General features: G+C 38.6%; 1 protein-coding gene across 5 annotated transcripts in view; it reads left to right on the top strand.

Annotated features, from left to right (window-relative positions):
• The window catches only part of SFXN1 (sideroflexin 1), a 42,265-nt gene extending 21,052 nt beyond the window's left edge, over nt 1-21,213 (top strand). For 3 of the 5 annotated variants that reach the window (XM_034778916.1, XM_034778918.1, XM_034778915.1), the window contains exons 2-11: nt 629-803; nt 1,540-1,710; nt 3,610-3,708; nt 4,326-4,401; nt 6,188-6,273; nt 7,452-7,579; nt 9,091-9,140; nt 16,146-16,195; nt 16,967-17,014; nt 18,776-21,213. In XM_034778916.1, the coding sequence (XP_034634807.1) occupies nt 634-803; nt 1,540-1,710; nt 3,610-3,708; nt 4,326-4,401; nt 6,188-6,273; nt 7,452-7,579; nt 9,091-9,140; nt 16,146-16,195; nt 16,967-17,014; nt 18,776-18,872 (975 nt within the window). In that variant the 5' untranslated portion in view covers nt 629-633 and the 3' untranslated portion in view covers nt 18,873-21,213. Of the gene's footprint in view, nt 1-628; nt 804-1,539; nt 1,711-3,609; nt 3,709-4,325; nt 4,402-6,187; nt 6,274-7,451; nt 7,580-9,090; nt 9,141-12,223; nt 12,335-16,145; nt 16,196-16,966; nt 17,015-18,775 lie in introns of those variants that run through there. The other 2 variants (XR_004646824.1, XR_004646825.1) reach the window with 2 other exon arrangements.
• Nucleotides 21,214-23,653: the final 2,440 nt, after the last annotated feature.

Here is a 23,653-nt window from a genome sequence, read left to right as displayed (position 1 = left end):
TACAGTAAGCTCTAGAAAATGCAGCTGTTACAGTAAACGATATTGTATTGTGTGTTTCTAACTTTAATTTTGTTTTGCTGTGCCAGAATTTTTTTACAGGCTTTCTCACAAAATACAGGTGCAGAAGAATAGTTTAACTCACTTAAAGCCTGTCTTCTCAATTTAATTTTTAATTCGCTTTAAGTCACCTTATTCCAGTCTGGTGGAGTGTCGAGAGAATACATAATTAATTCAAGCAAAGCAAATACTGAATTAGTATTTTGCGTTATCCATTATTTTGTGAGGCTATTATCAATAAAATTCTGCTCTTCAGTTACTCATCTTCTGAGAATCATTCTTTTACTGTGCACTATTTAAGAGAAGGAATGTAAAAATATATATGTATGTTCAGATAAACTTGCACTTGTTCCTCATGTGAATGACAATTTGACTAATGCCAATCACTTTGTTGTTTGCAGAAAGCATATGGGATAAATACATTGCATTCAAAGTATGTACTTGCTCATTTAGGGTTTTTAATGGAATTTTAGAGTGTTTGGCACCTAGCAAGATTACATCCTTAGAGGTTCTCGGTACATTATGTATTACTAAGAATTATCAAATTGAAATCTTTTTTCTTTGCACACAGAGTTCATGAAAATGTCAGCAGATATACCATTAGACATTAATATCAAGGAACCCCGTTGGGATCAAAGCACTTTTGTTGGACGAGCCAATCATTTCTTTACTGTAACGGATCCCAGGAATATTTTATTACCTAATGAACAACTAGAAAATGCAAGAAAAATTGTTCATGATTACAGGTATGATAGTTGGATATTTTTGGCCATCAGTAATAATGACAATTTTTTTTCTTGGACCATAAGTGATTGTGGTTTGCTAAGTGTCACTCATATCAGTAGGTGATTATATCCATCTAATGAAATATTTAAAACATTTTCAAATCAATATCGCTTCCTTTAGGTATTCTATTTTATCTTCTTGTAATGCCAAGTATATGTGATATTTAAAATAGTAGCATCTAGAGTTATGAATTAACAAATGACGGTCTGAGAACCCATGCTAAGAAAGCACTCTGGTCTATGGATGAGCTGTCTAATTCCGATAAATAGTTGGTATGACAGCAATACTGAGAGCTAACTTTGACTACTTGTTCTATTATTTGAGATAAATAGCTTCTCAGATACCTGAAGATAAATTTTCAGACTTGGGCATGGGTTTTTGTCTATGTGATTATTAGTGATTTTAATGGAAGTTATATAGCTGAAATATCTACATTCTTTTGAACAGGTAGAATTTTGTTATGGGCAGTATCAGCTAAGGTTCCTAACCATTGCAGGGAATTTTGATTCTTTCTTCAGCAAGCTATATAAAGGCTAATCTACCAAATGTACTTGTCAATGGGGTTCTTAACATGCAGTACAATAGAAGCTAAAGTACAATACTCACTTCTATCTTTTTACATTTATTCTGTTGATCCAAAAGTCCTTTTATACTAATTGCTATATTTTATAACAACATTTTTTATTTGTTTCCAAGACAAGGTATTGTGGCCCCTGGGCTGACAGAAGATGAACTATGGAGAGCAAAATATGTGTATGATTCAGCTTTTCACCCAGACACCGGTGAAAAGATGATTTTGATTGGCCGAATGTCAGCTCAGGTACCAATGAACATGACTATCACAGGTTGTATGATGACCTTTTATAGGTAAGTGATGCCAATATAACACAAACACTGTCAGTAAATTAAGTAGGTAATATTTAATGTAATTAGCTCATCAGAACATTTTAAAAGATGTTTTATAAATACTTTTTAAAATATAAAATGTTGCCTCCTTTCCTCTTCTGTCCTTGCATCCCTTTTACCTGCATTTATTGGTTGTTTCCTCTAGAAGTAGCTGTGAGGTGAGCCTTTTAGCCTCTTCTAATAATTCACCAAATATCCTGTATTTCCTCATTTAACTGGGGAAGTTGAATGTTCCAAAATCCCATCCATATAGGAGATTTATCTGGAGAACTAAGAGGAGGAGATTCTGTCTGATAATTCTTACTGTAGAGATCTGGCATGTAGGATGCTCTCTGCAAAGTAAGTGTTAAACATCCTTCAGTCTATCAGTCGTCCAGTCCCATGTCCCTTTTATTACCTCCCTTTTCCTCAAAAGCACCTGAATTATCCTTATTCCAAATCTTCACAAATTCAGTGGAGTCTGCTTTCAAAGGCCAGTCTTAGTATCTTCTGTGAGCAGTCTTTGTACTTGAATTTTATTTTAGTTTATTTATTTATTTCTGAAATAATATTATTTTTCTTAGAAGAACCAGTGGAGAAGTTAGAGGCAATAACATTATTGTATTTGATTCAGTGATTCTAAAATTATCCTCACTTTATCTTATCACTTTATCAAAACCAACAAAAACAAATATTATCAGTGCAATCTATATTAAGAAATGTAAACGATTTGCTGATCTCTGTCCTTTGTCTCTGTCAATGACTTGTCTTCTGGAGCTTTTCCACTGAACAACCTGATAATTATAATATTTTGTCATCTGAAAAAGGCCCCACAAGTGCAATTTACTTGAATTTAATAGAAAGAATGTTCTAATCTATATTCTTTGTTCACATTAATGGGTTGTTTTCCATCTCAGAATTCATAGTAGAACAGTTACCCCCCACCCAACCTCCCCACATAGGCATTTTTAAAGCACCCATCTTGATAATATTATAGCAGTCACATCAGTTTTTCAGACTGTAGCTTTGAAACTTGAGCATGATCTTTAGCTTTCTTGCTACCCAACAGCTAAAGTGTTTAAATACTTTCAAGGTAGGATTTCTGTCTTGAGGCATCACCTTAGTAGCATTTACACAATTTAGAGGACGTCTCAGAGACTTTCTTTTCAAATGAATCTGTCATTGATCCTATATTGAAACAGATTTTACATTCATTCCTGTACAACAACAACATTTATTGTTAGTTCATGCAGAAATGTTTGCTTATACTTTGAGCTAATAATGAAAAAATCGCCTGTTGACTCCTGAACTCAAACAAATGTTTCAGGGTCAGAGGACATGTTTTATGTCACAGTAGCAGACTGAAGAACTTTTGGAGTAAGTAGATTTAAAAAGGGTGTGTGTGTGTGTGTGTCTGTGTGTGTGTGTGTGTGTGTCTGTGTGTGGTCTCCAAAGAAAACTACCAATCCATGTGGTTGTGGAGCTGGGCGAGAAATAACCAGGTCTGTAAATGTGGTCTATATATAAGGTGGAAGTAAGTTCGTATATTTTTGTTCAATTTTTAGAAGTTAAGCTTTTGCCATAATGTCTCAGTTGTTGCAATTCACCTCCCATCTTGAGTGAATAATTAGGGTTGTGCTTTATTATACTGACTGCTGATATGGTTTTTAGTTGTGATTTTGTGTTTGTTTAAAAATGTATTCTGTATTTTGATTACTGTAATAAACTAGTTTCTGATTGGCTGAAGTACTTCGGAATAACTTTGCTCAGATAAATAAGAACAGCCTAGCAGCTCTTCAGGTTCATACTCACCTTGCTTGGTATAACATCGCTCTTTTGTTAATGTCCATTTAAAAAAAAAACACTTTTTCTTGTTTTAAGAACTACTCCAGCAGTGGTCTTCTGGCAGTGGATTAACCAGTCCTTCAACGCTATTGTAAATTACACCAACAGGAGTGGAGATGCCCCAATTACTGTCAGGTCAGATGCTTAACCAAATAGTTCAAATATCTTTGTAACCAGCACTGCCATCTATCTGAAGATGGTTGAGCTTCAGTAATTTCTGATGCAGTATGTGGACATGAGTCACTGCACAAATCAGTGTGAGTGCGTGCTAACAAGTTAGCACAGTTGCGAAGAGATGCTTGAGAATGATTTGAGATTACAATTATGTTTAACCTTTTAAAAATGAATATAACTGCTATGAGTTAAGCAATCTTTTAAACGCCAACATAATCTCTAATAGAGATCTTCATTGCACTGTTTAACCAATCATTTGAGAATGCTAAATTAGCTTGTTACCTTGTCAGAAGCTTTGGTTAATGTCTTTAATTAAGGACATCAACAGATTAAATATAGGACATACGATCCTTCACAGCCTCAGTTCAGAGAGTTGGACATATGAGCGAAAGCTAAAATGCGATGAACAGAATAAGATGCAGAGAGAAATTTGATTCCACATTAATAAAATGCAGCTTTGTTTTTAAACTAAGTTATTTTAGTACAGTATTGATGCATGTTGTTTTAGAATTTGAAGATTTTGCAAGTTAATACAAATACAGGTTGTGCAAGTGCAATCATTTTTATTTTTGTTTTAGCCAGCTGGGAACAGCCTATGTTTCTGCCACTACAGGTGCTGTAGCAACAGCTCTAGGACTTAATGCACTAACCAAGGTATTGAATTTTTCTTAGTTAAACTTTTATGTTTGGTAGAATTTTAGTGGCTTAGTCATCCTCTGGTACCGCTACATCTTGTTAAACACAATTCCCATTATGGAACTATAATTACCTACTGCTCGTTTAGAACTGCAGATTGATTTTTCAGTGGCCCATCCCTCCCTCTTGCTAGTGCAAATTGCATGTACTCCATTTTTACACTGGCAGTGTTACATGTCTAAGTATCTTTTGGAAGAAAATCAGGAAATTAGACCAGTAAGCACTAAGATATATATGCTCATCATCCATTCATGTGAACAAAATGTGCAGGAACGTTTTTTGTAGATGCAAAACTGCACCAGCAAACGTGGAGGCTGAACCTCAGTCTGGCTGAAAATTTGGCCATAAGTGTCAAAGGCTATGGCTATGCTGCAGTCAAACTGCAATCAAAGATGTGATTGCGGCTCAAGTAGGCATAACATGGCTAAAAATAGCAGTGAAGACATGACGCCACAGACCCTGGCGTAGGCTGTATGAGCCCTTCTGAGACCCTGGGTATGTACTTGTGGTGTTAGCCAAGTTAGCTAGATTAAAGCTAGTGTCGGGATGCTTCCTCCAGTTGCAATCACACCTTTGATTGCAGTTCAGTTGCAGTGTAGACAAAGCCAAAGTGTGAATATTTAAGCATAAAATAATATTTATGTAGGATGTAGTTATTCATATACCTATTTATTTATTATTACTTATTGTTATTGTCAAAACTCCTGAAAATATGTCAAGAAGTTTTTGCCAATGAACTTAGTACTTTTATCAAAATCTTTGATTAAAACTTGTAAACTTTGCAAGAATACTATATTTTGCAATAGCAATACTTGCAACAGTTTTCACCACCTCCCTTTTAATATTTATGTTGCTTTCACTTTTAAAATGTAGGGAATTGGATTTTCATATCACCTGATCCTACACAAGGGATTCTGTTGAGCTTATATATTCTTGTTCTCCAAATGCTTAATTTTAATACATGCTTCAGTGATGAGTGATGATACACATTTCTTTGCTTGCGATTTTTGCAATTTTTTGCAATTCTGTCCCAAACTGCCATTACAGAGTTAATGAAGCTGCTATGGAGATGGCTGGATGTTTCTGTTAAATTGATTTCAGGTTGAAAATTGTCTAGTTATTTAACTAAATCCTCAAATTTACCATGAAAGAAGACTCTTTACCTTTTCCTCTTCCTTTACCCGCTCCCCCCACCCCAAAATAATAATAGCATGTCTTACATATTTTTGTTAAATTTCAGTTTTGGATAAAATGCAGTAATGACGAAATGTTCAAGAGAATTTATTTTAAGTAGAGCATAACAGATTATACAACATATTGATTTGATCAATAGCTTCTGTATAGTCAGTGTCCTTAGTTACAAAGCTATTAATATTGATGCCTGGTGGATATAACCTTGCCAGTGAATGGAATTAAATTTAAGGTCTCTTTGATGCCACTCCTTGCTATTATGCTGATGGGTATGTCAGGAAGCTCACACTTCTAGGCAACGGCGATGCTAATAGTCAAGACTGTCTCCCCTTCAACCTTACTGCCAATGCTTACCCTGACAGAGAGGGTTGTCAGTTTTGTCAGTTAAAAGTTTTACGTCAGATTTTTTTTGCCCTTGACTTCACAGTGGCTTCTCTCTGAATTTTAAGTCAAAGAGAACAATCTGTTTTATATGTAAAAAAAAAAAAATGGCTTAAGAAGACCCTTTAAAAAGATTGTGAAACCTGAAAACCTTTTCCTCCCCTTTTCACAGCATGTCTCGCCCCTTATAGGACGTTTTGTTCCTTTTGCTGCTGTAGCCGCTGCTAATTGCATAAATATTCCATTAATGAGGCAAAGGTAAGAAAGAGAACGCGATACATTCATTCTAGAAGAAATGTAATTTTTGTGGCAACACTTGCAGATGAACTACTTGTTTTGTTTAGTTAGTTTATCCGTTTTGTAATGTTTCTACCTATTTTAGTTGTTTTCAATGTCGTGTATGGCATTTCAAGGACAGTCTTTTTTAGGTTTTAAAGGCATTTGATTAAATATCACAAGTATAAAATAGAACATCTTTGTTCCCCTAAGATAAGTATCCCATTAGATCTTTGCTCTTGGATCTCAAAAGCCAAGTACCTGTCCTTCAAGACCTGACATATAGAGTCTTATAAGAAAATAAGAATGGCCACAATGGGTCAGACCAATGGTCCATCTAGCCCAGAATCCTGTTTTCCAAGTGTAGCCAGTGCCAGATGGTTCCAGAGGAAATTAACAGAACAAGGCAATTTATCAAGTGATTCGTCCCATCATCCAGTCCCACCTTCTGGCAGTTAGAGGTTTAGGGACACCCAGAGCGTGGGTTTTTATCCCTGACCATCTTGGCTAATAGCCATTAATGGACCTGTCCTCTATGAATATATCTAATTCTTTTTTGTTGACTGTGCGTTGTGTAGAGAAGTACTCTTTAGTGTGTTTAACCCCCCACCCCCTATCCCCAGCAAAAAAAAATCCCTATATTTGGCCTACAAGATTACAAAAGAAATATTTTTGTTTGGCACTAAAGGAGTTATTTTTTAAAAGCTCTTTAAGTGAATACTTTAAAGTTCATAAAATATTAAGGCTGTGTCTATACTGCGCACCTTACAACAGAGTGGTTGTGCCACTGCAGCCACACTGTTGTACAGTGCACAGCGTAGCCGCTCTTTGTTGCCAGGCGAGAGCTCTCCCGGCGACAGAATAAAACCACTCTGAATGAGGGGTGGTAGCTTTGTCACCGGGAAAGCGCTGCCCCTACTGGCACTTTCCATCGTCAAAACGTTTATCATTCGCGGGGGGTGTCTTTTTCACACCCCTGAACAACAAAAGTTTTAACAACGAAAACAGTGTACACATGGCCTATGTCACTTGCTTGGAAGTATTTTTTCAATTTGACATAGTTAAAGGAGGAAAAATCATTTAGGATCAGATGACAAAAAAGGATAAAAATGAGTGCCACTAATTGTTATTAAACTCTTCTTTTTTTTTTTATTCAACAGGGAACTCAAATTTGGTATCCCTGTTACAGACGAAAATGGGAACAGGTTAGGTGAATCAGCCAAAGCTGCTCAGCAGGCCATTACTCAGGTGGTTGTCTCAAGGATTCTCATGGCTGCCCCTGGCATGGGTTAGTATAACTTTAGTCAAACATAATGATTGCCCTACAGTTGTTAGAATAAACAGCTAGAGAGATGCTGAATTCTATGTAAATGTTTCTCTAATAGATCAAACCCTGCTATGGCTGTAGAGACATTCCAGGCGGAACCATGCTATGTGTTCCTCTTAAATGGAACAGAATTTATTGGAATGATTCCCCAGAAAGAGATTTAGGCCATGGCTACACTAGGGATCTTACAGCGGCACAGCTGTACCAATGCATCTGCACCGCTGTAAGATGGCTTGTGTAGCCGCTCTATGCCGACGGGTGAGAGCTCTCCCGTTGACATCATAAAAGTACCTCAACAAGCGGCAGTAGCTACGTCGGTGGGAGAAGCTTATGGCAACAAAACTTATGTCTCTCGGGGGGTGTTTTTTTCACATAAGTTTCACTGACATAAGTGGTAGTGTAGACAGGGCCTTAGGCCCAAATCTTCAAAGGTATTTAGCTCCCTAACTGCTGTTGAAATCGATAGAAACTAGTTGCCTAAATACTTCTGAGAATATGGTTCTTAGGCTGCTGTCAGCGAGTGGTGGTAACTTCTACTCAAATGGAACAGAATTAGCTACAAGTCTGGACATATTTAACCAGTGCCAGGTTGTTGAGTGCTTAACCATATTTTAAATAGGTGAGAAATTTTCCATTCCAATGTGTTAGAAGACAAGTTGTCAAATAAAGATAAGGAGAGGTTGTGAAGGGCAGAGGGGAGCAGGAAAAGGAAAGTCAAATCAAAATGAAAAGCAGTGAAATCTTCATTATGGTACTCAGTTCATTTAAAGTCTTAACTGGCTGCTTTAAAGTGTCCTCCTTTTACTCAAGGCAGGTGCTTAATTAGTATGATAGGTCATCCATTGAGATGTCTGACTTAAGATGATTCTACTGTATGGGAAATAGTTTTTTCTGTGCTTAGTGTTACACTAATTTAGGCTAATACCTTGATAATGTAATCTCACAATGGATGTGAATGTTAAAATTTGTGTGCAGGCTGGTAAAAGCCAAGAGGTACAAGGAGACAATGGTTGTTTATGGTGTATCACCTCCTTACTGCTGTTAATGGGTCTTTCTAACCAATACTTTCAGCTTACTGAAGGTCAGCTGCTCTTTTTGACCTGGAGTTGTGGGGAAAGTGCAGGTGCCACTAGAACAGCCTACACAATGGGAAAGGAGCACTGGGGGAAAACAAGGAGAAGATGAGTCTGCTCCAGAATGAGGAAAATTTACAATAGACTGAATTGTCCAAGCAAAATGCTTGCACACATTGCTAGAGATATGTGTAAATATTGAAACTGTCATAATTAAGCTATTTGGATGTCATTGTTCACACTTCAAGAAGTCACAGAAAAGTATTCCAGATTCTAAAGGTGGCATAAGATTTCCAACTACTGTTCTAAACTGCTGCAAAAAGGTTTATGGAAAACTATATGTTGTTTGCAAAGATTTAAGCATTTGTTGTGTTTTGTTTTTTATTTTCTCACTTTCAGCTATTCCTCCCTTTATAATGAATACTTTGGAAAAAAAAGCCTTTTTAAAGGTAAGCCTCTGTTGCTAAATATATGCATATAGGACATAGTCACATGTATTTCATATACAGAGTATTAAGTAAATGTTACATGAAGAAAGATTACAATGTTATATTTTCAATAATATTTGTGTTTTCATAAAACATTGTTTAAGTTACTTAACCGCAAATACATACAGAAACATAAAGTTAGTCTACATCTGCACTGGAATGGTTTACCTAGGCACGTGACGGAATCTCCATCCTTAGAGGTTTTTAAGGCCCGGCTTGACAAAGCCCTAGCTGGGATGATATAGTTGGGGTTGGTTCTGCTTTGAGCAGGGGGTTGGACTAGATGACCTCCTGAGGTCTCTTCCAACCCTCATCTTCTTCTGTGATTCTATGATCTGACCGCTAACTATTATATTCCCTAGAAAAGGAAAATTTTTGTTTCTGAATATGCATAAAGAAACATTTGGAATATTTTCAGTAATGTAGTTTTGCCAATTAAATTATTAAATCTTTTACTGAATAGTTCGGAAATGCTGTCTAATGGTTAAAGGTTGGTCTGCCAGTCAAGAATTTCTGACTCTTGTCATGTCACTTAGGCCTCAATCCTGTGAGGACCTGAGCAGCTCCTTGAAGATATTCAGCCCCTCAACTGCCGTTGAAGACAGTGGGAGTTGAGGGAGCTAAGCTCCAGTTCACGAACACAGTTCAGAACATGCTTTACGTTAAGCACGTCCAGAAGCCCCATTGAAGTCAGTGGGTCTTAGGCATGTGCTTAAGTACTTCAAATGAGTTGCTCAGCACCAAATAGAATCTAGCTCTTTAACTTGCCTGTGCTTCAGTTTCCCCATCTGTAAAGCAGCAATAATAGGGTGTTATGCTTGCTTAAGGTTGGCAGAGTGCTTTCATATATCGCTCTGATCAGAGGTGCTATCAAAGTATCATGAATTATTTAAATAATTCATTTGAACAGTCCCTGTCCTTCACCTCAGCACTGTCTAAATAAAAGTTTTATGAAAGGAATGAGTAGATTACTCTGCATAGCATCATGTATGTGTATATGATATTTTGGTTAAAATCTAGGGAACATTTATCTGAATCAGCTAACACAATGGGCTGCACACAGATTGCGATCTGTTTTCGAATGATGTCATCTGCCTTCCCTCTGCTCCCACCCACACAAAAAATGAATGAGCCTACCAAATTATAAAATACAATAACTATGTTTTAAAAAAAATTCTAAAATATGCAATTCTTCTCTGTTCAGCAAGATTTGCTTGTTTCAGTGGAATAATTGTAAACATTGAATTTGTTACAAATACAATGCAAATCATTTTAAATTTATTTTTTAAGTTTTGGTCAATAAAGAGAGGTTCAGCTTAGCTGGAGTCAAAAAGTATCTTGAAGTGGAAAAAAATCTGATTTGAAAATGACCCATTAGAATTATGGGTAAACCAAATATTGGGTGTGCATGTTTCAATAAGTATGATATGTTTCTCATATTTTATTTAAGCTAACGTAGTGTGATATCCTTATCCAGTTGTTCATATTATGTTAGTATAAATCTAATACTGATCTATTAAGGTCTTTTGGTTTACCTTTTACACTGTGTGTATGCATGAGGTTGTAATCAGCAGTAATAACATACTACATTGTAAATAAAATATCATACAGATTTCACATAAGACCTGAGCCAGGGCTGTATCTTAGTTACAAAGGTAGAATTTCTTTGCCCATTAATGTCCCTGGCTTCCTTTTGCATGAGTGGCTATGGACAATCTCATATCTTTGTCTGGGAACACACAAGTTGAGTTAGGAACATGCTTATTGTTAGAAGCAGAAAAGTAGTACTGTGTATAAACTTACCGACATTCCTTGGAAAGGTATATTTTTAGTGTTATCAGCTTTTAGCAGAGCCGGCTCTGGCTTTTTTGCCGCCCCAGGCAAAAAAGCCTCCCGCCGCCCCCTGGTGGGGAGCGCGGCAGGGGAGGGTGCCGAGCCCGGCTGCGGCCCCGCTCTCCCCAGGCAGCCGGAGCGCCGGGAGGAGGGTGACGAGCCCGGCCGCGGGCCCACTTTCCCTGACCGGCCGGAGCGCTGGGAGGAGGGCGGCGAGCCCGGCCGCGGGCCCGCTCTCCCCGACCAGCCAGAGCGCCAGGGGAGGGCGGCGAGCCCAGCTGCGGCTCCGCTCTCCCTGGCCGGCCGGAGCGCCAGGAGGAGAGCGGAGAACCCGGCCTCGGCCCCGCTCTCGGGCCGGAGTGCCGCTGGGCGCCCCAGTATGTTTAAAACAAAAAACAAAATAAACCCCAACCCTGAGCGCCGGCCCCCCTCCGGGGGCCGCCCCAAGCACATGCTTGGTAGGCTGGTGCCTGGAGCCGGCCCTGGTTTTTAGATTACACGTTTAGTTGACTCTGAGGAATTATTTCTTATATTTCTGTTCTTCATAGTCTTTATGTTGAGTTTAGATTTCACAACTACACTACTGAAATATACACTGTGTGTGCACATGCACAGGCTCACACTTGTGCATAAATATGCATTTCTTTAAGACTGTTTAATTTTTATTTTCTTTTATCCCCAAATTTAGAAAACTACATTTTCCTGAAGTGCTCACTTCTTCAGAAAATTGTGTTCGTCACAGTGCTAAAACAGGGAATATAGCTGTTGAATTTTGGAATGAAAATCTTTATAGGAGACTTAAACTGCATGGTTCTCCTAACTGATAGGAGTGAAGCTCCCATGTACACACATCATGTTTTCCCCAGTATAAATGAGATATATATTGATTTGACCTACGTCCTATTCATGGACTTCCTTTGACCTTTAGACTACTTGAGGCATGATAACTACAGCAGTGCACCTGAAAATTTACTGTCCATAAAGAGCAAGGACATTGGTTTTCTGAAATCCAAGGGGTTGCAAATTTAGAGCAAAAATGGTTTTACATGTGCACAGCATGAAAGAATTGTCATGTGTCATATCAACTTGCATGGCAGAAACATGACATTTATGGCAAAAAGCGTGAAGGAGGAATCAGTGTGTCTTTGGAGTCAAACTTCAAGTATTTATTGTGCAGTATAATCAACATAAGGGTGTTGTGAATTTTGCAGATCAGCATACATGAGAGATTTCTTCAGTGGCTACTCAATGTTCTTTGGTACCATCATGATCGTTTATGCTCTCCTGTTCCTTCCCCTCAGCCTCACAGACTGTGAGTTCAGGTGAAACCTTGCTCTGCAGTTAGTCAGTGGTAACATTTGGTGTAGATTAGTTCTAAAACTATTAAGGAATGAGCTGCATTTTTTAACTAGCAGCTTGTGCATGTCCTCTTGAGGTTTCCAGAAGCACCATTCCACCTGCAGTATTGTGACACCACCACCTACAATCTGCTTTACTAACACATGTACCTCAGTCTTTGCTTTGCACACCAGCATTCCAGAAAATAATTCTTATGTGCCTGTAAAAACCCTTTTGGGTATGTCTACACAGCAATCAAAAACCTGCACCTGGCCTGTGCCCGCTGACTCGGGCTTGCAGAACTCGGGCTAAGGGATTGTTTAACCATGGTGTAGATGTTTGGGCTCGGGCTGCAGACCAAGCTCCGGGACCCTCCCACCTTAGAGAGTCCTAGAGCCCAGGATCCAGCCCAAGCCTGAACATCTACACTGCAATTAAATAGCCCCTTGGCCAAGTCAGATGGCATGGGCCAGCTGCCGGTTTTTAATTACAGTGTAGACATACCTTTGAGACCAAAAAGCCTGAAAATAAACAAATGCGTGTCAATCAGCAAGTCTTCATTTCTTTATAGCCTACCATAGAATATCTTCTATTTTCTGTTTCTTCATGTCTAACAGTTTTAATGGTATCATGGTAAACTCCATTGATATTTGAAATAAAAACAAAGGACATATGACTATATGATTATTACTTATATTCATCATCTCTGTTGACTCATGCTTGGGTATGTATGTCTGAAAACCAAGTCACAATAGCTGCTGCCAGTGGCAGGAGCCATAAACTATATTAGCATAGAAATGCAGAGTTTATAGGTGCACTTCCATCTCATCTAACCCTTCCATTAGAGGCACTTTGGATGCTTCTTCCATACAAACTTCTGAAAATCACTGTTGCCACCTGAACTTAGAGATTTTTAAACCAACTCTAACGTGGTTCATAAATTCATATAATTTCTCATACAAGTTCCCATCCTACTTTCTCCTATTGCGCTATACATCATTTCCGGTTGATTCCTGTGTATTTTTTCCCCTTTCATGTAATATAACCATCTAATCAGATTTTCTTAGTTTGCAACTGTAACAACTGTTACAAACTTTTTTTCCTAATTAGAAAGAAAGCCTGTTCTGCAGTCTTCTCTCATATAGTTCTGCTCTTCAAAGAACTATCCTATGATACATTCAAGTTCCTTCCATATACCTCTAATTCCTTAACTGCTTCCAGTCATGTTATTTATTTATCTAATTGCAAATAGAAGAACTTTTGAATCTGCCATCTTTCCCAATGTGACTATGCACTAACAGTGAATAGAAACAATAACTAAAATACTAAGTTTTCATATTTAATTGTCATTTCTACAACCTCGTTATGTGCGCTATCCAACACAAACCATCTGGAAGCTAAGTCCTGATACATTCAGAACTACTGTCTTCCTGAGTTCAATGAGAGAATTGGTATTCACCAAATTATTTTGTTATCTTGTGCTTCTTTGTTTTTGTTTTCTCTCCAGACAGATGCACATTCTGCTTCTGATGCCTCTAACTTGTTTTTAGTTAAGTGTATTTTACTTATACCTCCTTGTTTGGTTTGAATTTTTTCACCCTTCCAGATATTTGTTCTTAAAACTGATCTTTAATGCTGGCTTCTTCCTCCTACTCTTTTTAATATTAGCATTGTCCAGCAGCATTCTTGGAAAATAAAGGTCAGGACTTTATCTGCCTAACAGGCGTTTTTTACATCCTACATGAAACAAAAAACGTTTCATTAAACAAACCAGTTTATGCTAATGATGCTGCCTAGGCTGTTAGACACACCTGTGTTTTTCAGAGTAATATCCTACTCAGAAGAAGGCCAAATACCACTGTGCTTTACTGTGATAAAAGCACAGATCTGTCTTATATACCCCAAGTGACCTGATGCCTCTGTATTATGAGACTATCTCAACTCCCTCAGTGTTCAATACTTGGACTCTCTCAAGCATAATCCTCCCCTTGATCATAGCCTTTCACAGTAAGGAATCTGACTAACATTCCCACAAAGAGGATAGCAATCCCACAGTCCTCTGCTGCTGGTACACAAGCTGTGATAAGCATACAGTCTCCGAGCACTTCTGCTCCGGTGATGCTATTCCCACCATCTCTTGTCATTAACTCTCCCACTGTATGAAACCAAAGCCTTTTGAACAATCTATCTGGGGCAAAGGTCAGATGAAGATGCATTAGTGGAATGTCAGAACAGTGCAGCACCACTGAATTCATCCTCCTTTATCGCCTGGATACTGCCTTTTTCCATCTGTTGTCTACTTTTGTAGGTAACTGATGAATTGGACAGTTCTCTCCTGCAGCCATTTCTGGACTACAGACTGCCTCAAACAAAGAAGGGCACAGTCTGCTATGTTATTTCCTCTCTCTCTGTCCCTGAGGAAAGAGCTAATTCCAGTATTGTTTTCCCACTTCTTTGTTTCTGCTGTGATCTTTTAGCACCAACCTTGTCGTACTTACTTTCTTAAATTCCTTTTTGCCTTCATTCCCTATTGCTTCCATTTTCCCCTTTAAAATACTGACATTTACTTTTGTTGTTGGTTCACCAGTTTCCTACAGCTTGAGGAATGCTTCTTGTAGACACATCGTCTTTATACTTGCCTACTGTAGTGTGTAATCTTAACTAATTAACTGCTTTGTTTCAAATCAACATGTTGTTGTGATAGCAATTGTGTGTTTCATGCTTTTTAGAGACCTTCGTTTGATGGTAATGAAAAAGCCCATCACCGCAGAGTTTCATTAAAATGTTTGGTTTTATTTCATTAGTATTTAATTTCAACTAAAATTCTAACATAGTATTTTTTTTAAAAATCATCTAAAGACCTACAATAAAAGTTTTGTCTTCTTTCCAAATACATTTGATGAGATTTGCAAAAGAAAGTGCAATAGAGATGAACCAGCCATAAATATCACATTTGTATAAAAAAAAAATATTTTGCTTTGCTAAACAAATCACAGCTTCTATTTTATGTTCTTCTTTAATTGTAAAAGGAGTGGGGCCCTCACACGGTTGCACAGTACTAGTTTTATCCATAGGAATTTAGAGCCAGAACTTCAGCGATAGCTGAGAAGCATACAGAGCAAATCAAGGAGTGAGGAGAGAGGTTGGTGCAAAACCTTACCTTGGCACTCCCATGATCCTTAAGCCGCTGCTGGCAAGTCCTCAGGCATAAGTTAGATCAACCTGAGGGTGCACAACAGATTGAAACAATAGCCAGGATTCAATTACAGCATAGGGCTGTCTTGACCAAATTCCTTATGGCAGGAAGGTGGGCAGCATATGAACCTCTACTCTGCCATATGGTTCTGTTTTCACTGGGCTGATCCTCTCAGGGCCAGACACTGATGCTGCTGCTACATTCTGAAGTCAGTGCAGCACAAAGTGGTCTCACCATAGAACTGGCCCCTAGACTCAAATCAGAATCCAGCCATGAGCAAAATGGGTTGTCAGACATCTATTAATCTAGTTCCTAGTGGAGATTTATTCAGATCTGATCCAATACACATTGATGTCAATGGGGATCTTTCCACTGACTTCAGATGACTTGGGACCAGGCCCTCAAATTTAGCAATTAAAGTTAGAGGTCAGGATTGAAGTGTGCTGGCAAAACTGTGGGGAGAACTTGCACAGTATATCTGCACCATGTTTAGCTCTTAACAGCTGTCAGTCCATCTCTTATGAGTACATGAAATCTCCAAAACTGTGGGGAGGGAAAAGCACACTTGATTCACTATGTAATAATTATTTTTAACACAGCGGTTCCCGTGGATGAGTGCCCCCATTCAAGTTGGATTAGTTGGAGTCTGGTGAGTGAGTTTCTTCTCTACTACTTTTAACAGGTGTGACTATAGCTTCCTTGGAAGATGTAAAGAGGCACAATTTGAAAATATTTTAAAAAATCAAGGCTGTATGTTTTTGGGCAGTAAAGCCAATGAGCATCAGAAACTATTCATTCCTTCTGTGAGATGAGGTGTTAACGAGATCATATTATTTACATCTGCTCATTCTATATCGTATTATCTATTCGTTTTTTAAAAATGAATCACAAATCTCTTGCTTCCATTGCTTCTTTTATGGTAGCCATCAGCGTGGAGAAATTACAAACATAGATATAACCAGCATAGAAAGGGGGCAGAAGGGGGTGCGGGTGGTGGCTCCGGCCTACAACTGATTAAAATAAGTTGTTTTGACCACTGCCTAAACAGGTGATAATTTAGAACCTATTCCTGTAATGTTGTGAATGCCCTCAACTCACATGGAAGTCAACAAGGGGCTTGATTCTTCACTGCCTAACCTCTTGTGCATTACTTACATCTATGCAAAGTGGGTGTGAAATGTCACCAAATCAGATTTTCACTGCCTTAGATGGGTGATCGCGCCCTCTTTGCACTCTGCATAGGTGTAAATGACTACACATGGTGCAAGGCAGTGGAGAATTGACTTCATGTCACAGGACTGGGGCCTACTGTTCTTGAGAAGAAAAGAGAAGAAAATGATTGACTTGTGTGTCTAGCAATGTTTTTTAGAAAAGTACAATTCTACCCTAAATATTGTAATCTTATTTTTGTCTTTTATAGTTTGGTGTTTGCTACACCTCTGTGCTGTGCATTATTTCCTCAAAAAAGGTACATGTGGGTTTTTTTATTCTTTTAATGTTGAGAGCCCAGAAGCTTGCAAGGCATTCCTTCCTTCCCTCCCTCCCCCGCCTCAAAGAGCATACAATCTAAATTCACATATGACAAGTGTGGGTCATACACATGAGGGAGGAAGGAAAAGACAGTTGCCACAGTTACTCAGTAAGGCAGGTGTGCATATTAATAGTTCCGTTTAGTTGCGGAGCGGGGTTTAACTTCTGATAGGCTAGGTGTCAGAAATGAGTTTTAGGAGGGATTTGAATGAGAGGGCAGGACTTGGGGTTTGAGACGGCATTCCTGTTGCGGGGCAGCTCTGAAGAAGATACAGAAGCAGAAGTGGAGGGGATGCAAAGGAGATGTTAAAGTGGGCATCATTGATGGAACAGAGAGAATGGGGTGAATGGAAAAAAAGGAAACAGTTGGACATACAGATTGGGGTTGAATTATGTGGGGCCTTGAATGTCAGAACAAGGAGCTTGGATTTGATACACAGCACAGTGAGGAGCCAGTAGAGGGATTCAAAGAGGGGGAGATGACGTCAAACGGATACATCTTTGTGCCTTAAGGTGGTGGCGTCATTTTAATGTATGAAAAAAGTGGTGAGATCCCATTTATTTTCATTTGGAAACTCGCACTGAATGGACGCCACCTGAACTGTGTGTGCTTTATTTGTAGTTTGGGTAATAAGATTGTCCCCAGGTAAGAGCCTCATCCATGTTAATGTGTCTCAGAACCATTAGCTTTGTTTGAAAATAAACATGGAGCTGACATTCATTTTCCATGAGATCCTAAAGGAGCCTGGGAAGGCTAAATATTAAGGTCAGCTCAAATGCAATAAATTATGTAAACTTGGTGTAAAAACTCCACAGATATGTATTCTTTCCTTTTGTCATTAATGGAAGTCATGATTACTGCATCAAGTGGAAAAAATACTTAATGTGATTTAAATGTTGCAACTGGAGGTTAGTTGGTTAACAAAGTTAGTGGGTGAGTTCACTAGCTTTTCTCTTCTGGAAACCCTAGGTCTCATTCTCATCTCACTTCCATAATTTTTACACTGGTGTAACTCCCTTGATTCCAACAATGCAATTACACATTGTTTGCCCTCCTGGCTAAGAACAGGCTGAAGAGCTGCAATAGCAAGGAACACGGCAGGGCTATGTTGAGTTGCATTGACACAGTTGTACTGGCAAGTCAGTGTAGTGAGCACTGCTATTCCTGAGTCAGATCAGTGCTTCTTGAAATTCACCCTCAGGTGTCCTGAGTTGACTCACTAATTTTATAGGGAAATTAATTAAAAAAAATGTATTTAAGAAATTGCAGCTGTTACATGACTTGTCAGATGAATTCATTTTACAAATGAAAAATAAATGTTGCATCTACAGAATAGTTCCTTTGATTCAACAGAATAAAATAACACAGTCGTCAAAAGCAGCCAAATACAGTATTTTTTGAAAGTCTCGTAGAAGGGTATAGTTTGTATCTTCCAGCACTACATTTTCATGAGAACCTAACCATCAAGGTTGAAGTCCAAGATACTAGAGCAGCAGCTATTTCTTGAATAGGCAGAACATCTCATTTCCAAGCAAGTAAAGTTATTTTGCTTCTGATCTAAGAACATCACACTGGGAAAAAAATAGATCCAGAACCTCCTTTCCTAGTCCAAAAAGCCTTGAGCAGATACATCATCTTTTTTATTTTAGATCCCAGCATTTTTCTGTGTACTCATTTGACTATCTTTCTTTTGCTCAGTTCCATGTCCGTAACACGCTTGGAGCCAGAATTGCGAGCCAAGATCCAAGAGTTCAGCCCTGGTTTAGAACGTGTGTACTTTAATAAAGGATTATAATTCGAGGAAGGTAGAAAACCCTTCGAGGAGAATCTCGTGAGCTCCTTTTTTAATTGTGTGCCAATGTTGGTGAAAATAACTCTATTTTGACCTATCCTTTTATTGTTAAACAATTTTGACCATCCATGTTATTTTATATAAATATATTTTAAAAAATTATGATAAAATTATCTTAAATCACAAACTCATTACTGTTGTATTGCCCACTTTGTAGCCGTCAGTTTTTTTAACTGAAAGTTTAATCGCACATATCCAAACATGTTTACATTAGCTTGCAAGCAGCTAAAGACAAAATTCCTCGAAAGGAAAAAAAAAAATCAAGCGCACAAAGAAAATCAGATGATCTTTTCTGAGATTTGCTATCTGTTCCTAGGGTTGCCAACTTTGGTTGGACGAATTCCTGGAGATTTCATCACATGACATAATCTTTAATTAAAGATTAATCTTTAATTCCTGGAGATACCAGGACAATCCTGGAGGGTTGGCAGCCTACCTGTTCCACTCAGAGTGGGAAGGAACCCAGATTTTCATTTTCCCCTCAATGTAGGGCAAATGTCTCTTTGTAAATGTCTTTGGCCCCATGGTTCAAGTTGTGACCACAAATCTTTTTCTTCAGGCCCTCCCTGTCCAGTGTTAACATCATAAGAGTAATAACTCCAAAGAACAGCTATATTGTGGCCATGCCCCATTAGCCTCATTTCCCATTTCTAATAAATAGCAGCAGCACTTAATTTTATTTTGCCTTATTTTCTTATGTCTTATAATCTTCAAACTTCATGGAAAGTTCCTGCGGTTTCCTTTTTAACTACATTCAGCACATACAGTCCTGCTGTGTTCAGTCTTTTAAGGGTGCTCTTGTTTTCTGAGTGATCAATATTGCAGCAGTACAATCTGCCTAACCCTTTTTCATATGATGGTTTTTTGGCCAACCTCTTTGTTCCAGGAAAAGCACAAAGGAAACATGTTGTATGCTGCTGTTTTAATCAATTCCTGCACAAAATTACTGAACACTTTCTGTTACATTTCACCATATTCTCAGTGTATCCAGTACACATCCGTTGTATTACCAAGGCCCACCTATATTTAATATATAGTATATTTAATGTAACATTAGAGAGCTTAAACTTAAAGAGCCAAATTCTCCACTGGGACAGATTTGTGCAACTCCACTGACACCGTGCCAGTTTGCACCAGCAGAGAATTTTGTCCTACATTTGTAGATGTTCAAAGTAATATACATAATGATTGGTGAGTGTTTTACTGACAGTATGTTGTTCTGCAGCGACTATATAACATAGCTAATGTCTGGAAGTTTAGAGAACAGTCTAGTGGCAGATTTTGCTTGACTGTGATCAGAGTGACTTTTCTCATAAAGGAGAGATTTGTTTGATGGCTTGTAACGTTTATGTTTGGTCTGAAAGGATTAACAGATCTGAAGCTTTAGTCTCCGTGAATGCCACTGAGCCTTACCTGCATTTCTTCTGTAATTACCTACCTTCACGTTTTTGTCTTAACCTTTCTAGTTGGGAGTGAGCTGGTTTCCCCAGTGAATTCTGACTCTAGATATATTTTATTGCAATAAATAGTTCTGCATGAAAAGAAATGAAAAAACATAAATGCCAAAAGATTTGTGTTATGCTTGAATGCTTTAGGAATACATGTAGAAGTGTATACTCATCTGCAGAGAAGCCAGGAAGGAATTAATTTAATGATTACAATCTCCTATTTAAAGGAGCTTGTCTCATTTTTAAACATGCCATTTCTCCACCCATTGATTTTTGAACTCTTGCAATCAGATATATTTTATGTGAACTCACTTATTCAGTTTGGAAAATTCTGAAATTTGCAAATGTTCTGTAAAAATGATATAGCCTAGTTTAAAGAATATTATTGATAGATTTCAGTTAAATAAAGGAGATTCTTCAGTGACCAAAGTGTAGATCTGAGGAGAAAAAAAAATCATGGGTATATTTTTTTTTGTTAACTTTCTTTTTTGAAGCTTCAGTCTATTAATGCTTTTCTACAGAACTAATATCTGTACAGTTTCATGATATTATTAAGCAGAACAAAATAGTATAAAGATCAGACAATTTATACTGATCTGCTAGAAATAGAATGTTTTTAAAAAAATATTTCCAACTTAAGTGCAATAAACTCTTACTTAAAACTAGAAAAATAGAATAGTTATATTTCCACTTGGGGAATATAATTTTCAGTGATGCAGTGACTGACTACATTTTTAATTTAAGTATTATCACAATGTCTTTCCAGTATTGATGGAGTTCATGTTCTATTTAAAGTGAACTAGATACAATATTAAATAAACTCAGACTGAAATGAATTGATTTTTCTCTTATTGTATTGTCTTGTAAATATAGATTTTTGTACATTGAATTTTATGGTGCAGTCGACTCCAGCTCATCATCTTTTGCACCTCAGAGGTTTTGAGTGCTGATGTCTGAAAATTCATAATAAAGCAATCAATAAAGCTTCTTGATTGATAAGCTTCAATAAAGCTTACAATGGCATGGGCCATCATAAATAACTGTTTCACAGCTCCTTTAACAGCCTTAGGCAGGTACAACTCCAATGTCAATTTGTCATAGGAAAAAAACTGAATATTTATATTGACAATATTTGGACTCATCGCTGAAAGATCCCACGTGTTTATTTAACTAATATTTAAAAACAAAACATACTTGTGCAATGTTAACCAGTAAAAGCACATGGGGGAGAGGGGTTCAAAGGCATGTAGGGCAGTTGTGCACCCAACTTCCATGGACTTTCACCAGGAAGTGGGGGCCTAACTCCCAGCTATGCCTTTGAAATTCAGAGGCAGTCTTAGACGTTCGTTCCCAGGCTGTCAACCCTCTACCGATATATAAGAACATTTCATGCCAACAGTACTTGCACCCAAAAAAAAAGCCCACATATTTACTGCTGTCATGTTGGAGGTTCTAAATTTTCAAGTGGCACAATTAATTGAAATTTTGGAACTTTCAGTTTACAATAGCAGCCTTTGTATAACCATGTACCAATTTGGCATGTTTCCTGATATGTCTAGTCTTTTCCTACCTCAATCTGTCACATTTCATCGTGTGCAAACAGACTTTGCCCCAGGAAAATTTATCTCTGAGTACCAAAAAATGAAGTCAAATTTAGGGCACTAGAAGTCATCTACAATACTAAACAAAAGTTCCTGTCTGCATGATGTTACCCAGATGTTCCACTTTGGTTTCTTCGGATTTTAATCTTCCTTAATAGCATGGTACCTTAGGTAGACTTTGCAGTTGATATGTATGCATAGGATGGATGGCGGGACTGTAGAATGTTAAGCAGTCCTTAAGCAGGCAAAATTTCTATGGCTGGTGGCATTTCTCCTATGGAAACCTGTATCCTGTACATAAATGCCTATTTCAAAGACATACAATTGTTTATCTGCTAGGAGATCATAAGGTAAAGGAAGTTCTAATCCTAAATTTCATGAAAATTCATGAATTTGATCGTGATCTTGATCATTCCTTCTCTGTACAGAAGGGAGATGTTTTAAATGTGATTTCAAGCACCTGTCCCGGTCCTGGGCATATTTGGGGCATGTCTATGGTGAGAGTAACACCATCTCCATCGCAAACTTGCTCTTTTCCTGGTAGCCTGAAGAAGCCCCTCCACAGAGCTCTGGGTGGTGGAGGTCCTGCAGGAATGCAAACAATGGATGGAGGGACTTGGGTAGGTTTACTTCTGGAGTGAAAACTCTGTTCTTTTGGTTTTACTCTTTTCTCCCATCTGGTGATATGGAAGAAAATGATTTTATGAAGAGGTAGAAATTGTGTTTGTGTAACTGATGCATATATTTGTATTGCAGATAGTACCTAGAGCAGAAGTGGGCCAGCTACAGCCCACAGGCCACTTCCGGACAGTCAGACATTTTTATCCAGCCCTCGAGCTCCCTCCGGGGAGCAGGGTCGGGGGCTTGCCCCGTTCCGCCCACCTGGCACTCCCCAACCCCTGACTCACAATTCCATCATCTTCCAGCACGCGCAGAGCCACGCTGTGCAGGCACGACTTCACCGCTCTGTTTCTAGGATCGGAACCCCACCCCTACGTGGCAGCGGGACCCAATCCCCTCCCAGTCTCGCACCCATCCCAGCTAGGGTGCCTCCGCCCATGGCAGTGCCTGTTACAGCCGTCTTGGTGTCACTGTTGGCAGGGTCCCTAGGAGTCCCCAGTGCCGCCTCTATAGAGCCCCCCCCCCCTGCACCACACTCCATGAGTCCCCTCTCCCCCCACTTCGGTAACATACCTTATAGAGCACCCCCCATGCTACACCCCATAGAGTCCCCCTCCCTCACACGGCATTCACGACCCACCATACAATTTCCATACCCAGATGCAGCCCTCAGGCCAAAAAGTTTGCCCACCCCTGGCCTAGAGGCACCTCATCATGGATCAGAGCCTTTCTGCTGTAGGCACCGGACTACCACATAACAAAACACTATCCCTGTCCCAAATGTTTACAATCGAAATAAATCCTTAATTATAGAAGCTACCATGGAAGAAAACTCACTCATCAGATCATCAAGTCTGACCCTCTACCAGTGACAGCTATTTTGTATGATGCATGCATTGTTTATGTGTAAATAGTGGCTATATATGAGACAATCAAGTTGTTTAATTTCAAATCTCTGGTAATCTTGCGTTCAGATCACAGTGAACTGTGGCTTTTGTCCCTCTTCATTTTGAAAATATCTATCTTCTGAAGCTTTTTGCAGGCAAAGCGAGGG

This window comes from Trachemys scripta, chromosome 8 (assembly GCF_013100865.1).
Source record: "Trachemys scripta elegans isolate TJP31775 chromosome 8, CAS_Tse_1.0, whole genome shotgun sequence".
Classification (NCBI taxonomy): Eukaryota; Metazoa; Chordata; order Testudines; family Emydidae; genus Trachemys; species Trachemys scripta.
Note: the sequence above shows the minus strand (reverse complement) of the source record. Positions and strands in the feature narration are given on the sequence as shown.